The sequence below is a fragment of the Dysidea avara genome, chromosome 1 (genome assembly GCF_963678975.1).
Source record: "Dysidea avara chromosome 1, odDysAvar1.4, whole genome shotgun sequence".
NCBI classification, from domain to species: domain Eukaryota; kingdom Metazoa; phylum Porifera; class Demospongiae; order Dictyoceratida; family Dysideidae; genus Dysidea; species Dysidea avara.
This window is the reverse complement of record NC_089272.1, coordinates 52,041,239-52,058,991: the sequence shown is the minus strand read 5'-3', so window position 1 is coordinate 52,058,991 and position 17,753 is coordinate 52,041,239. Positions and strand designations below refer to the sequence as shown.

The following is a 17,753-nucleotide window of genomic DNA, read 5'->3' as shown; positions in this document are numbered from 1 at the left end:
GTCCCATAAATCTTTCACACAAACGTTTCCACCATTCTCTCACAAATGGGAAACACTGGATGTGGGAGCCACTGTAGCATGTTTAGTCCCTGAAAAATTTTAAGCCTGACACAGTAGCAAAAACTATCACTTGAATCAATAAAGTTGTTATACTGTATGATAAACTTCAAATTTCACTATCAAACAGAGATATGCACTCTTTATAGTCAATAGACACAAGAAACAACAATTAGTTACTTAACACATTCACTGTATATTGGTAAAACCTTTCCAACTGATACTTAATTAACCTTGCCCAATTGCTTTACAAGATAGCACTGGATGTAAAGCCAAAAAAGAGCATTCACAGAGGATGTTGGACACGATTTAAGCTTTGTCAACTGGAGATATTTTACTAACAACACAAGATGTACAACTTTAATAATAATACACATTACTTTCACAGTATTTGTTACTGTAAAAGGAGCACAAAATTAAACTTCTTGGGGCTTTGTAAATATATAGGCTGTCACCATAATATCGATTCTGCACATGTGTACAATTTCAAGAAAGGCTGGAGATCAAACTATGTACATATTTGTAATAGTACTACCTATAAAAGTAAGGGACAAACTTTTTGTGAATTTTGCAAAGCAAAGTTGTACTGATGTCCACGCAGCTTCATGAAATATATGCAGTTGGGAATGTGTTGAGGTTATCTGTATCACTTTTAATTGTGGCAAAAGCAAGATGTGTTGTTTTCCTTTTCAGAATAAAAATAAGAAACGTGCTTTTTTTTGCAAAAATTCATCCCTTGAATTCATATACTGTGTATTGATGCATACACATATTGTAGCTGAACACATCACCTATGGTTACATTAGCAAAAAGTGGAAACTCATTAATAAGACCACCTCAAGAAAGTCCTAAACAAGAGCTAAGCTATACAACATGATCTCATTAATAGGACCGCCTCATTAGTAACCGTGTCAAGAAAGTCCCAAACAAGCTGGTTTACTTCATGACAAACCACCTCATTTTGTGACCACGTCAAGTAGGTGCTAAGGTGTACTTATAACCTCATTAGTAATACCACCTTGGCCATCAGGGGGGTAGGACATGATGTCACAACACGTATAGTTTAATTTAATTCCAATGATAATTACATAATGAAAAACTAACATACCAGCTACTTGCATCATTGTAGATGCCAACGCGCTATTGCAAAATTCACCGTAATATCGCTGGGGATTACCGGGGATTAATAGATAAAATGATTTCTACTGTAGTGAAGTACCACTTTTGAAAATAAACACAATGCTAAACTTCACGGTTTACTAGAGCTTAACCCTATGGCAAAATGTACATTATCGTGACGCCATGTCCTACCCTCCCTGCTGGCCATAACTGTACTCACAACCGACACCTTATATGAAGTTTCACTTCAACACAGTATCAGGACTGGTGCAATACACCTAATAGAACACACCCTTATACTGAGTAGACACTAGATGTTCTAAAGTTGGAATTACTGATGGGAGAGGGTTTTTACAGTGAGCATGTCTTATTGACCAACCAGAGAGTATAGGCCTTCTCAGAGAAGTGGTTAGCACATGTACACAAATACATAAACTATCAAACTAGTACATGTAAAGGGAAACTGTCTGTTTGGTGGATATCTAAATAACTCCTCACCTCCGACCAACTCTGGTGCAAAGCTACAAATATACAATCATTATACACATTCAGAGAAAAGCAAAAGGTTTGGAATAAAGAAAAACGTTCTAAAATGGTCTGGTTCCCAAGTGTGACATGTCCATTACAAAGAGATTCACTATTGTCAATAACTCACCCGATGTAGCTGTTGATTTCCATGCGGCCATTTTGTAGTGTGGTATCCACGGTAACAAGGATTGCAGGACCATCAGAAATATGGTTGTAATAATCATGGATGAGTTTAGAATGTTCCGTAATTTCTAAACCTGTCGCAAACCTGTGAAACAGGAAATGAACATGCAAAATAAATAGACCCCTTTCATTGTACACTGTACATTATAGCATTGAACAATGTTCGAATATGAACAGAAATTTGAGTAGCCACTTTTAAAACCGCCACACCTCATCAAATATTTCACATTTTCCCCAGTTTCAAAAACTTCTCATACAGCAGTACACACCAGGGCCGGGTCATCCGGATTATCCGAGTCACATTTTGTCTGGGTCAAGTGGGTCTTATCCACTTCATTGAATATCTGGGTCTGACCCGGATGAGATCACGTGTGACTATAAGTTAATAAGCTCGATTGTATTGATGGAAATGCAGTTGTAAACACTCAAGAAACTTATGTGGAGCCACACCCACCATTCAGGAATATGCTTTGCTGTCTGTGCGGGGTACGTAGAGCCACACTCACTTATCGGAATTGTACCAGCTGTGCTCTGTGAGCATGCATGCATCACCAGATCCGTGTTGCTACTTGAAATATACGTAACTACCTTCTGGAAATTCTGTAGCTGCATGTAAACTTATGTGGAGCCACCCCCACTTGATAATACGTATGTGGAGCCACGCCCACTTGATAATACGTACATGGAGCCACGCCCACTTGATAATACGCAGCTACTCACTTGTTGCAGACAATTTTTTTATAGTGTAAAAAAATGTAGGGCTGACTAGTGGAACTTGTGGACTTTTAATCTAGCTCTTGGGGCACGCCTCTATTTTAATTCAACCGGGTCACATGCGGGTCAGATCCGGGTCCCATCCGGATTACTTTCGGGTCAGTGGGTCAAACGGCTCAATAGTACTGACCCACTTACAACGCTGGTACACACACAAAACTAAAATACTAACTGATGGGACATTATGTGACTCGCACAAAATGACAGAACAAGGCTGCGATCATTAGTACACTAAGTAAAACTGCAGTTGGGAAACAAGTATCTTCCATCAAAAGTTTTATACAACAGTGTAAAACCCACCTATTCCAATTCACAGAATTATTGGTGAGGTGGCCTGATTTCAGGGGTCAATTTAAACATATACGTATACTAATAATAATAAAACGAGACCATCACAGACAGGTGTCCTAGTTTTCAAGGTCCTTATAATCCTTTCTGAGAAGTTTGACTATGGATACACTTTTCAGTTAGTCCCCACCACACATGTTACATCACTACTCCCTTACCATCCTAAAATAACATCTGATTGTTTCACTTTTTTATGCAGCTCAAACATGCCTTGGGCAAACTCCATATCAACTTGTACCTGTGTAGGAGTAATAAGAGATAACAAACAGGCAGTGTGTGTTAATAAACAATACTGCTCAGTCTCTAATACACCACACTTTCAAATCTACTAACCTCCATTGGCGGCATGTCATCATAACTCACCCATAACTCACCTACCCTGTAGCTACAAAAGTTCTGTATCGTGCTAGGGTAGGGGTGGGCAATATACTGGGTTTTAGTTATACAATATTTTTTAAAACTGAATCACTAAATTAATATGTAACATTTAGTAATACCGCATACCGAGAATATCGGGAGAATACCAGAAATTATTGCAAATTATTGAATAACTTTAAATAATTTGGTTTTAAAATTATTTAAACAAAATTATAGCAGGACTTGTTAGCAAGAGTGAACCAAAGAGCGTAGTATAGGACTACTAGTAAGGTACTAATGGGAGACCAGTCAAATATGAGAGTGCTATTTGTTACCTCTGTCTAAAACGTTTGTTGGCTAACGCCTCCAATTTGTTTTCCCACTTGAAGACTAAGCACTGTGAAGTCTACAATGAGGCTATTGATACAATGGAAGCTTATACATATTTAGTGGGTATTTAGTAACACCACAATATTTATCCATGATATGATATTGATCAATATCGCCCACCACTACATTGCACATTTCATAGCAAGATACACTAGTAGCGAAATGGACACACCCGTAGGGGCCAAATTTATTGGACACATTTATTATGTTAAAGTGTAAAGTTTTTCTTTTTTTAGTACAGGTGTTAAAGTGTTCTCTAAGTTGAGTGATAGTAAAGAAAGTGTTATACCTGTACGTACATTGTAGATTCGACAGCTTATACTAGTTAAAGCACCGCCGTGCGTACAATGTGGAAATAAAAGCACGAGGGCATGGGCGAGAGACTATAATATAGCATGAGGGTGAAGCCGAGTGCTATAATAGGCTCGAGACCAAACTCAAATGCTTTTATTTTCCTATCGGTTGTACTTGGAATACACCACTACTGGATTATGTTCCAAATATTGTTTGGAATATAACTGCAAGGGAAATCATTGCAAATGCGCACTAATCTCTTGGGACCAGTACACTTTTAATCCCTTTATCAATCATCATTGGGTAGGGTGGTACAGTTCACATTGTTTACATGTGATGATTGACAACACAAACATGCACATAGCTCATGCGTTTGAAGTCAACTGAGCAGGATTAGTATAACACAACAATTTTGCACAATTTGTCATAGTCATATAACAGTTAAACTCGTTCAAATGATACATATACTCCAAAAGCAGCTAAATAGTAGTGACGTGCTTGTAATCAATAAGCTATTATTTGGGATGAACACATCCCTGTCCAATGATGAAGACAAACCCTAGGATAGATCCAGAATTTCTGGAGAAACACGAGGATAATTTTAAAAATTACCATCCTTCATTACTGTAGCACAAACCACATGAACAACAACACACAAAGTACACACCTCGTCTGCAGTTTCATTATGGGGAACCGTAAATGCGGTCTTGACCTCTAAGATGTTACGTTCGCGAGAACCCAATACAGTTCCTATGATTCGCTTTTGGGGCGTTTTGGGCACATCCCTCCTTGCTTCTGTATCTGCACGCCTCTCATATCCTCCTACAATCGTGAACAAAGCCACCGGGTGAATGTGAACCGTCAAGTCTATTGCATCCATCTTTTTCTAATTAACGCTACGCAAAGCGTGAGTGGAAGATTCGGGTTTCCTGGCAGTATTACGGAAATATCCGTTCCGACATTGGTGAATGTAGCACATCTAATATGGGTGAGAGTGTAGTGTGGTCGGCACTTTGTACATATACTCATAGCTGGGTTATTGCACCTTCCAAAACTTCAGGTAACTCAGTGATCAGCTAGGCAATTTCTGAAACCCACAATTACAAGTTTTGCATATGCTAGCAACGTATTAGAGCTACCTGCGCTGACAGAATGCACCCACGTGTATGTCATATGATTATACTAAAGTTGCTGTACTGCATTTTGTATGGGTGTATGTATTTGATCAGTTGCAAGGCCATCATTGTTTGTGATTCTTTGTATCCTGTCACTGTCTACATCAATTTTGTAGCTACACCAAATTGTAAGTATTTGATTATAGAATACGAGTCATGACAACACCATAAAGGGAGGCACAGTATGACCAGATCAATGACCAGTTTGTAAAGTTGTTGATTAGCAGTGTTGGGAGTAACGCGCTACGTATGTATCGCGTTACGTAATATTATTACTTTTGTGGTAACAAAGTAATATAACGAAATACACTATAAAAACAGGTAATATAACTCAAGTTACTTTACTTACAAGTGTAACGCGTTACCTAAGTAATATAGTTACTGTAACGAATCTAATATTACGTAATATTATTACTACAAGTAACGAAGTTACTAATCTCGTTAGTAATCCACTGAGTAACGTCTAGCCACAACGAAGTAATGAAGCCTACTGAATGAAGCTTGTTCACCAGCTTCTTACTTATAACCAACATTTGCACATTGCCCAACAACGCAATCATGTCACGTGATAAGGTGGTAGTTTCACACATGACAGCTTAAGGCTGTGGACACAAAGTGATATAATATGTAATATTATTACAGTTACTTTATTTTATGGGTAATATGTAACTGTAACTAAATAGTTCAGTTGCAAGTAATATGTAATATGTAACTAGTTACTTTTACAAAGTAACTTGCCCAACACTGTTGATTAGTCGTGTCCACTGATTAGGAAAAGTCCAGCTGTTATTTGCTTTTCCTAGTCAACTTTCATGTACAGAAATTCTCCCCTGTCAATGCCAGACAATTTTTAATGTTGCCTTGAATATCTGCAGGTTTTATCTGACTTGATCATCTGTTTGTTCTGTTAGATGGTGTTGCTGGTGTGGTGAAATTAAACTAACCGTGACATCTTGTGTACTAAGTGCCTGCCTATTATCTGTGTATTGAAGCTGGGAAATTATGGTGCACAATCACCACTCCTACAATACATATGTTATGTCATGTAGTGATACAACTGTGTGTTATGTACCATTGTAACCTATAGATATACCTGGTTACTGGTATGACCCAGACAAGAATCGTTACTACCGCATCACTAATAATCCCTCCATGTCATCTCTAGTGAAACCATCAGTCAGTAAGCGATCTCCAGTCAAGTCAAATAGTACCAGTAGCAAGAGAAGGAAGACTTACTCCAAATTCACTTCTTCACAATCTAGTACTCATACTCAAAACTCATTGGGAAGTCGACTTACTGAAAGACTATGTCAACTTACTGCTGTTGGTAATTGTAGTAGTATAAATGAATTACTTCAGTACAGAGAATATGGGATATCACAGTCAAGAAGGTATGGAAAGAACCTAGTGTGCGTACGCGTTAGTGCGTGTGTATGTTTCTGTGTGTGTGTGTGTGTGTGTGTGTGTGTGTGTGTGTGTGTGTGTGTGTGTGTGTGTGTAGTGTGTAGTGTGTGTATTGCGTGTGTATTGCGTGTGTGTAGTGCACATGTGTGTTGTGTGTGTGTATTGCGCGTGTGTGTGTATAGCATGTGTGTAATGTATGTGTAGTGTGTTGTGTGTGTGCGTGTATGTGTATGTGTGTCTGTGTGTATTGCGCGTGTGTAGTGCGCGTGTGTAGTGCGTGTGTGTGTTGTATGTGTGTAGGTGTGTGTGTGTGCGCGTGTGTGTGTAGTGTGTGTTGTATGTGTGTAGGTGTGTGTGTGTGTGTGTGTGTGTGTGTGTGTGTGTGTGTGTGTGTGTGTGTGTGCATGTGTGCATGCGTGCGTGTGTGTGCACGGGCGTGTGTGTGGAGGGGGACTTCAATATTTCCCCTAGTTATCAAATGCCGTATGATTGCTCTATTAGAGTAGTTAATTGCTTTAATTTTGCCCCCTAAGGATATATTGTATAAGAAATTACAATTTTTCATGTACTCATCATGCAACATATCCTTTCAGTTGTCGTAGTACCCCCTGCTGTAGGTTTAGATGATTCTGTAATTACACACTCCTAGCTGCTTCATACGTGGTATATTGTACTGCCACTAGTCTATGTATGCATTATGATGTGTGAAGTTAATGTAAAATTTTACTTTATTATTTGCTACAATGTGTTATTGTATAGTCAAATATTTATTTATCTTGTGTAATTGACTGGATTGGATATTGCATCATCACACCCTTACCAAGTATTTAGTACATACTGTATTTACTGTATAGTATAGTTTTGGTGTCATACAGCTGTACATATGTGTTGGTTAATATAATCATGTACAGTGGGTACCCGATATTCTAACCTCAGTTATTCGAGCAACTGATTACCTGAATGTCAAAAGTGACTGTTGTATTAGAGTACTTTGTCATTAGTGTGCTCTCTATTAGAGTGATTGAACAAAGCTCTGTATATACATCGTTATCCAAACAATTTCACTTATCTGAACACTTTTGGATAACTGTAGGAACAAAAGTGTTCAGATATCTGAGATCCACAGTGATGTATTATTACCACTTTTTACCAGCTGATCTGATCCAAATACATTTTACGTACGTAGATGAGAAATAGCCAATCTGCCAATGGCAATGCTTTGTCATAGATGCATTATTTACAAGAAACGACTAATATTTCCAATATAGCAGCTACCTTCCTAATGACTTATAGTACTGGCTGTTGGTTTAGTTGCTATCAATTGCAATTATCACATATATAGCTTCAATAATTGTTTCATGACTTACTACTCAAATCAACTGTTCTAATAATCATAATCACTGGCTTCTTTTAAGGAAATTATCGATTATATTTTTCTGTAATGGTCCATTCAACTTGCTGCACATGCCACCATCTTAAAAGAAATCATAAATAGTATCAGTTTTGGTCTCAATCGTTTATACCATAACCAATACAGATAATATTATGATATTACCAAAACTGACTGATACCAATAATATTGGTAATGGTGTGCTTATATCTAAGGGTCATGTGTTGTATTGGTTGGTGTGTTACACTGATATGCTGTGTCTGTTGGTATTGCTTTTGCAGACTTTACGTGATGTTTGTTTTTGCAGGCTAATGTACTCTGGTATTCCTGGCCTGTTAAACTCTTCTGTTCAACTTTATGATTTCAACCATTGTGTCATCAAACACATTGCAGTGAGTGGTCACACTAGTTTGTTGTTGTAATAAACTCTAGGCCTAATATTCAGTACTACTAACAACATGGGTTCAAGTTATTATGGTCGTTATGATTATGGTACACTGCACAAAAAAGTAACAAAAGTTGTGGTGGTTTGCACACATTCGTTAGGTGCAAGGCTTTGCGAGATGGTTATATAGGCATTACGAACATTATGTGAACTACGTACCCTGTTGTGTTGTATTTACTAATTGAATCAGACTGTAAATCATAAGCTGTTGATATAAGGTTATGCTTTGCTCCTATTGGTGTCATGGGTAACCTAGCAACAGACAAAAAGCCTGCACCACTTACTTTTTTGTACACTGAAATTTGAGCTGTGGCTATTTTTAGATCACGACACATGTTAAGGTTGTTAAACAAGAAGAACAAAAGGACAATTTTCATGCTAACGTACAAGTGGAAATATTTTTACACACATTAACAACTTTATTATGCATTACCCCTGTAATTTTCACTTATATTCTTTATTATCTCTTTCCTGGGGCCTAGATTTAGAGTGTCTTCTTTTGTACACTTTACAAAAATCATTGTAAAGTACATCAAATACTTACAGTACATCTATAGAGAAAAACAAGGGGTCTATGGTGTTTTGAGATCAACCTTGAATGCTTAATCACTAAGTTGTGTATTTTACTGAGCACTATGTGTGCTTTTGTGTTCACAGATTCATCCAACAAATGAAATCATCGCTGTTTGTGTTAGCCATGAATCAAGGGACTTGTACGTGAGTTCGTAAAGTGACATGTCACACACATAATATTGTGTATGTTTTTTGTGTTCTGTAGTTTATACACCTTCGACCTTTGCACTAATTCATGGGAAGCATCTAATCCTATTTTATCCATTGAGAGAAGAAACCCACTAGGGTTTACAGGACGCTTGGAGGTGTGTGCATTAATGTAGTACTGTCTAGAGCTCAAATGAATAATAATTCTGTGAAGATTTATAAACATTTGAATATGGTTTTGGATGGTATAAAATTTAGATCTTTTTCAAGTGGTCAAGTCCTCTGTCATGAAGGTGTACCATAAACATCACACATCTTGTAAACCAAGTATATCCTATACAAATCCCAATATTTGATTTGTGTCGTAAAAGAATATTTAATATTAAATGTGCAAGTCAATTCAGATTAAAACAGTGTGATATGGTAAGCTTTTAATATCATCAACAATGTCAAACTCTTCATTGCAGTAGACCCTCAGTTAGTGTACCCTCATTTATCTGAAATTGGAAATGACTGTTCTATTAGAGTATTTAAAAAGTTATAGACGTGCATTCATTTCTAGGGTGTAACTGATATGAAATTTTTATGTGGAGGAGAAGAAGACATGTTAGCGTATCCTTCACTGTAATCATGCAAAGCACCATACATACTCTACATATATACACATAGGTATGTTTGTACACTGTAGTATGGTTATACAAGTAGTATTATGTAACTTCCTATATATACCATTTTAGCGTGGGCATTGATAGGCGCTACTTGGAGTTCAACTCATATTTCCCAGGCCATATCAAGGGAATGCAGTTTGCTCATGGCTTTGATGCCCAACCAGTTCAAAGATACAAAATAGTTAAACTCCATATATTGAGTGACATGGAGCATTGCGTTGTGGGATTCAGTACCAGTTTCTTTGCAAGGCTGAGTGTAGTTACAAAATATTTATTGATAAATGATCACTAAAATTGTTTGGGTGATGCGTGGATGCGTAATTAGCCACAGCATCATGCAACTAAACAAGATCTTCACATTGAAAATCTAAGTACTTATAGCCTTAATGTAGTACCAAGAGTTCATAATACAGTAGTACTAAAGAGTAAAAAAAACAAAACATAATTGTAAGTTGCAACATTATGTGTTGAACCATAATGACATGTGAATAATGTTCTGAGGGCTATTAGCCCATAATCATTAAAACCACAATCAATCATATACCAGTGTATAGAACAAATGGGATGAATGCTCTGTAGTTGTTTACTTATACAATGGCTGCTTGGGATTTGCTGATATATAGCTGAAGGTGAGATCCATTTACAACATGTCAATCATTCCTGCCTCTTCATACACTAAGGACAGTGTATGTTTGTCTTGATATCTCCAAATATAGGGTTTTGCAGTGACCTCACTGATGTGTAGAATTTTTGATCCAGCAACCCATGCTGTGTGAAGAACTTCGTGCATGAAGTTTTGTAAAAAAATTGTTAATACCTTTCTCCAGCAAGTATATAACAATTTCTGATCTCCTTGTCTTGGTGGAAAGGCAAACTAATCAACATTTTAAATACCTTGCTTTCCTTATTAGTGATACACACACACACACACACACACACACACACACACACACACACACACACACACACACACACACACACACACACACACACACACACACACACACACACACACACACACTTTGACAAGCTACTTTGTGCATGATATTACGCACATGTTGCTTTGTTTTACACACTTTGTCCTATTTATGTTGCTTGTTTCATTTTATCACGTCTTCATTAGGTTTGTGGTATAGTTACCATGGTCCCTCAGTTATCCAAACTATGGAAGTGACTGTTCTATTAGAGTATTTTGCCTAAATTGTATAGTCTATTAGAGTATTTAACTGAGCTCTGTATAAAATGAATAGGTTTCGTTTATCTGAAAGTTCCAATATCTGAACACATCTGGGGCCCAATAAATTCGGATAATGGAGGGACCACTGTAACGTTGCTTTTATCAATTAAAGTACTTGATCCTTACTTTTCTAATGGTATTTACACTTAACTTTTGTAACTAGCTTTTCATCAATACGTACCCAACCAAACTCTAGATTTGCAGGTGCAACAATTCACCGGTTGTTTGATAATGATGGTGGTGGTGAATGTCATGAATACTCAATAGATGAATGCTTTGGTTTCTCATGGAATCCAAGGATGAATTTGATGGCATTTGGTTAGTAAGACTGATTATTTTTAAGTACAGTGAACCCCCCCCCCCCCCACTTTATGGATAACCCTGATTTGTAGGTAGACCCACACCTATCTACGTAGGTCCCAAATCCATAAGTACTGCAATTACATCCTTTAACCTAAAGGCCACATAAATTTAATTATTAGTTTCTCATCCTCCTGCACTCAAAATAGCAGTGTGGGAGGGTGGATTTTTATTTTATTTTTAGTGAGAAACTAATATTTAAGTAATAGCTGAATTAGCTAGTTAAAATGACTGAGAATACAATTTTCTTAGACTGCTCTAGCAAGGTGCCAACTTTAAAAGGTGCTGGATGGCTGCACTAAGCCACCAGTGGTGCAAAAAAATCCTTGATGAGGTAAGAAAAACGGCAATGCGGGCGGGGATGAGAAACTAATAGTTAAGGTTATGTGGCCTAAGCCAACTTTTTATGAAGGATAAAACAGCATTGTACAGGTCAATAATTCTGGATAACCTGGTATACAGACACATTCCAGTAAGCACATACAATATGGAAACCTGTAGTCATCCAGGTAAAATACTGCATGTGAGCCGTCCTCTACGCAATTCTCAGGTAACATAATTAGCTTTAACTAAGTATGCTGATAAGTGAATTGTGTTTTTGATTGTCATCCACAATTGGATGGTAGTCAATGTTGTATGGTAGATTTTGTATACAGCTAGAGAGGTTTTCTACACAGCTAAGACAAAAGATAAGGTCTGGCTGCACAAGATTTATTCTTTAGCTATATAGATACCCAACCTTTGCTAGCACAATGAGTTTATTCTGTGTTGTAGGTGAAGGCAAACAAGTGTGGGTAGTGAGTGATTGGGTAGAAGATTATTATAACCACCCAAATGCAGGAGTCTCAGAGTACTTTGCTACTGACAGTGATGTACTGTGTACTCAGTTTGGTACAAAGGTATGTGATACACGTGGATTTATAATACAGTTAAGTGGTGAATGATAATCATCTACAATAGGTTCTATACATACAACAGAAATGCTTGCATTATTTTAGAGCATAACTTGTGAAGCATGCTAGCATATAACATGCAGATCCTAACTCACTTGTAAAAATAGCATGTCATAGAAAAGATTGATATACTCTAATAGAGCAGTCCAGTAAGTATTTGACATAACTGTTTTATTAGACTATGGCAATCAAATGTTTCACAATGCAATCAAATTATTAAGTTTTTCATAGGTAACAATACTTAAATTATTGTCTATTCAGTAACTGCAAAATTTATTAGTTAAACGTGGGAACTGAGGCATAAACATTATCAGCATATTAAGCAGTGTGTTTGAGGACTGCAGCTTAGTAAAAGTAAGCATGCTGTGTGTACATACACATTGTATCACCCTCCAAAGGTAATATTTAGTGCCATAAAAATTATGTGCTTGTCCATATCTTTCAGACTCCATGTGTGATGTGTGGTACTAGAAATGGCAAGATCATCTTGTGGGATATTAGGGAGTTGAGGGGTCACGCTCCACCCACTATCATGTTACAAGTTCACAAAAGAGTAGGGAATTCAGTCACTTGTCTAAATGTACTACGAGATGAGAATTACTTGATAAGCACTTCAGCTAATGGAACGGTTAGTGCGTACAGCTGAATGTACAGGTGTGTATGTAGTGGTACAAGTCTCTGGACTACGTGTGCAGGGATGTAAATATCCAGCTACAGTGGAACCTCAGTTATCCGGACCCCACTTATCTGGATTCTCAGTTAACTGAACTACGGAAATAACAGTTCTATTAGAGTAGTGATTGTCCTATTAGGGTAGTTGATAATACTGAAAATTAAAAAAAAATTTTTTTGTTAAAGTTATTTATACAGTTTCAGATTACAGACTTTTCAGACTAATAGACAACCCCTGGTCCCAACGGTTTTGGATAACTGAGGCTCCACTATATGTATGCATAAATGGGCGCTTAGCTTACACTGTATTGCCTTAGCTCACACTATCGCTTTGGCCCACACTGATTTCTGTGCTTTTAAGTATTTGGAAAACATGTGTATATCTGTTTATTAGTTACACCAGAATCTTTATACAGTAGGTAAAGGCACTTGACTAGGGTTTATATTGAGTTCATGCTACACGTAGGTATTAGAATGGGATCTGAGAATGAGAAGAGTGGTGATGCCATTTTCACATGGAGTAGTGGATGAATCATCTTTCTTCTATACTAAAAGCTGTGTTGATAGTAAAGAAATGTTTTTGACTTCAGGTGAGAATTAGCAAAGCTTTAGGCTGTCGTCAGAAATACTGACAAATTGTTTGTGGCATATCCATAGTTATGCCATATTGTAGGATTACTTGTACCAGGGTTGATATCGGGTCGGGTCAACTGGGTCATGTTCATTTTTGCTCCAACCTGGTTTGTATAGTATCCTTGTCTGACCTAAATTGTGCATTGCATTTTGTGTAGTGATTATATTTAATGTCTTGTTGGATAGTGACAGTTGGAAGTGCAATGCTCAGAAATAGATCAGTGCTAGTGATCTAAGAAAAATAGAAAGGAAGTAGAGTGTTATGCAATTTCAAATTAAGCTATGTGACTGCTCTATTAGAGTATTTCAACTGTTTGATGCTTATCTATCAATGATCACTCATCGAGAAAACACCAATACAGCCAAAAAATGTTACAGTTGTCTAGTTGGAGCCACGCCAAATCTTTCATATGAGAGTACGTAGTGATAAATAAGCTTGCCTACAGGTGGTTTATATACGTATTCACTTTTGCTCTTGCAAATATAATATAGGAGCTAAGGGCAGTACTGCCTGAACATTACAAGTGACATACATTTTATATATCGAAATCTGAAAATGTATCACCACAAGTTCACCTTTTCTTGTTTATTGAGAAGTGATAGTTGTTGAAGCCTTTTGTATTATGCTATGAAATACAGCATTATTACTGTACTTGTGGCAACAGTTTGGTGACTTGGACACCCCACACTTCTTTACTGTATTGCATTTTCTGTATATCCTTAGTAAATTGAAAAGAAGGGTTGACTAGATGTGCTAATTCACTACTCTGTCAATTGTCCCCTGTGTGCATCTACTGCTTTTCTCATGATCAGCTGAGTATGGCTACAAAGAAGTTCAATTAAATATCACATACCAGACAGCTCAGGCTCACCCCAACATGTTTTATCATCTGTCTAGTATAAAACCAATTGAAGTACCCACAATGAAAAGTTTAGCACACACCCCTGTTATTGGTACAGACAATGTACTCAACTATGAAAAACGTTTATTATTATAATTATACCATCCCCCCATGAAAGAAGGGTCAGTACAATAACCTAGATACAACAGAATAAACCAAAAGAAAGAAAATGTTACACAAAAATGACCTAGAAATACTACTAGCACTACAAGTTACAACAATAGTTAAAAGACCCTTTGACAAAGCATCTGCCATGACATTTCGCTTTCCTGGCCATGGTATGTGGCGTATATTGAGGGTGTACTCTTCTAGCATCTAACTCCACCTCAATAATTGTTGATTCCGGTTCTTTGTACGATTAAGGAAAACCATAGGATTGTGATCAGTAAAAATGTCTATAGGAAACAGAGCTGGTGTTATGTAGAACTCTTAGAGCCATTATCAGACCCAATTTCTCAATCTCACTGGTGTAGTTCCATGGGCACTGTTAAATTTCTTTGAGAAATAACAGATTGGATGCTCTAACTTATGCACATCTCCTTGCATGAGGACAGCTACTTCTCCCAAATCACTGGCGTCCACGTGTATGATGAATGGTTTCTTGAAGTCTGGCATGGCTAACACTGGGGCAGTGATGAGTATCCTCTTGATCTTACAAAACACTTGCTGTTGGTTATCTGTCCAAGTAAAGCTGTGTTTCTTCTGAAGGAGTCTTGTCAGAGGCTCAGCCACAACTGCAAAGTTATTGCAGAACTTGCAATAGAAACCCACCATCCCCAAGAATTTCATTGGTTGGCTCTTGCTTGTGGACAGTGGTGTAGCCAGATCTTCAGTGATGGGTGGGCACACTCACCCACATGTTTCACCCCATGCAACTACAGTGTAACTAGCACAAAATATGAGTCCATCTTTAGTGGACCCTACGTACATTTGGTTTAAAAACTGTTCAAAGTGTACATATGTATCTAGCTAGCTAATAATACGCTAAACTGCTACTCCTGCAGCTTATTTAAGTAGTCTAATGCTACTGCATGAATGATATAGAAACCAGAAATGAAAACTTAACTTATTACACCTCCTTGTCTTGTTCTCCTGTACTTGTACACAACTCTTTATACTCCAGCCTGACTCTAAAGATAGTTGTATGGCTTAATTCAGTCACCATTGAATATTGTTCATCTTCAACCGATACTAGAGAAATTAATTTCTGTCTATTCATATCACTTCTGGTTATAGAATCTCACCAGCAACAGAATCTGAGCTGGTCTCATATTGTCACTTGTGATGTCACATATGCTGATGGCACTTCTGCAAGATCTACAAGTCCCTTCTGAACAACCAGAACTGGAGCAGGCTATTTAGCTGGTTGTCCAGAACTGGAGCAGGCTGTTTAGCTGGTTGTCCACTGCTCTCTGATCTCTCAACATATGGCTTCATTGTTCACATGACACAAATGCTGAGTCTTCCACCTATCAGGAGTTGAATTCTTCTACTGAAATCATCAGACAAAGCTTCTCATAGTCCTTTGCTACTTCTTTCGATGTGCACCAGCGATCAAATAGAGCTTCCTTTGTGTGGGAAAATTCTGTGTAGGTCTGTTTCGTTTCCTTTCTACGCTTCCTGAAATTTTGTTTGTATGCTTCTGGTACAAGTTCGTACACTTTCAAAACAACCTGCTTAACTTGATCACACTGTGAGCTTTGCTCAACACTTAAAACGGAATATACCTCCTTAGTTTTGCCAGTAAGTACACTTTGCAGTAACACCATCCACACTTCCTCCTTTGGCCATGCTAGACTCATTGCCACTTTCTCAAAATGGAGGAAGTACTTATCTACTTTTTTGTCTTGAAACTGTGGCAAAAACTGTATGTGTTTGCTTACATCAAATGCTGTGGATACTTCAGGGGATTTAGTTGGTATAACTGCAGCTTTCTCTAATTCTTTCATCTTAAGCTGCACAGAAAATTTCTTCTCTCGTATCTCAAGTTCATGTAGCTTTAGTTGGCTTTCTTGTTCCCACTCACGATCTTGCAATTCTAGGTGTTTAAGCTCTAGTATGCGCTGTTATCCACAGTGCGCGAAGATTAGTCTTCAATGCTTTCCTCAGGAACTAATTCTTCATTGAATAAATATTCCATAACCATCTTACAAAGTTTGTCCTTTCTAGCCGTGGTGGTCGTTGATAGTTTAAAATATGTGGCGATTTGTTGAAGGTATGTGTAAAGTTTGGACAACTTGGAGCGAAGGTTCATTAACAAAAGTTTCCTGATTAAATTCAGTGGACATTTTGTACAAAGTATTAATAGAATACAACAAATAGCACCAAAAACCTGTCAAAAGGAAACAAAATAACAACAAAAATGACAGAATAATGATGGAATACCTTTGTGGGTACTGTTACCAGGTACCAAGGACTTTGAGTGGTTGGTTAAAAGTGATGGCGGATGTTTTGGTGAAGTCCACACTTAAAGCTAAGATAATACTGACTTCTGAACAGTCTCAAAGATAAAGACAGCTGCAACAATAGTTTCTTTTGTCGTCTATGTCGATTAGGAGGTTGGTTTTCGATGCATCGACTCCCGGGCAAGCCCCCAGATTTGTTACAGTACAGACAACGTGCTCAACTCTGAATAACACCCGCTGTGCACCTAGGCGCATTGTTATAATTATACCATCACACCTAGATTACAATGCAAGTCAGTTGTTGGTCAGTGATGGTGACTTGATTTCAACCCTGATTTGTACTATACACTGTTTGTGCCGCATACTTTATGTAGTGATAAATTAGCATTCAGTTTGCTGAATTTTCTTTGAAATTCTGTACTAGGAACTCGAATCGTTACATATTTCTGTACATTTACCTATGTAGCAAGTCAGTCAAGTATTAACATGTGGTCACTACTAAATGGTCACAAGCTACAGAGTGTTCCAGTACTAGCTGACAGCCATCACTTACCTGCAGTGTGCTTCACTCATCACTACTCTGGGGGTAACAGGTACTGTCCTGTCTTGATAGCTGGAATTGGGTCATCACTCAAGGCATACTCTGTAACTTCATAATACTCATGCAAGCCAACAATTTTGTGTATGTATTGTACGTATGTACATAAGTGTACATTTGAAATATGCATGTATGTACGTA

General features: G+C 37.6%; 2 protein-coding genes across 2 annotated transcripts in view; one reads left to right on the top strand and one right to left on the bottom strand.

Moving 5' to 3' along the window:
- The window catches only part of LOC136247374 (eukaryotic translation initiation factor 3 subunit F-like), a 27,312-nt gene extending 22,173 nt beyond the window's left edge, over positions 1–5,139 (bottom strand). The window contains exons 1-3 of the mRNA XM_066039044.1: positions 4,718–5,139; positions 3,168–3,247; positions 1,832–1,972 (exon numbers count right to left, since the gene is read on the bottom strand). Coding sequence (XP_065895116.1) covers positions 1,832–1,972; positions 3,168–3,247; positions 4,718–4,930 — 434 coding nt within the window. The 5' untranslated portion in view covers positions 4,931–5,139. The remainder of the gene's footprint in view (positions 1–1,831; positions 1,973–3,167; positions 3,248–4,717) is intronic.
- LOC136250991 (DDB1- and CUL4-associated factor 4-like) lies at positions 4,956–17,753 on the top strand. Its single transcript, XM_066043357.1, has 11 exons — positions 4,956–5,038; positions 6,313–6,616; positions 8,327–8,411; positions 9,122–9,177; positions 9,243–9,342; positions 9,747–9,796; positions 11,253–11,407; positions 12,224–12,348; positions 12,848–13,030; positions 13,541–13,664; positions 17,481–17,753. Exons 1-11 carry the CDS (start codon positions 5,035–5,037, stop codon positions 17,669–17,671), a joined length of 1,377 nt encoding a protein of 458 aa, XP_065899429.1. The 5' UTR covers positions 4,956–5,034; the 3' UTR covers positions 17,672–17,753.

Excerpts from the sequence above, each read along its gene's own strand:
- LOC136250991 (XM_066043357.1), top strand. Across the intron at positions 9,797-11,252 it reads GGAGAAGAAGACATGTTAGC|CTTTTCATCAATACGTACCC; the intron begins GTATCCTTCACT and ends TTTTGTAACTAG. Across the intron at positions 11,408-12,223 it reads GATGAATTTGATGGCATTTG|GTGAAGGCAAACAAGTGTGG; the intron begins GTTAGTAAGACT and ends TCTGTGTTGTAG.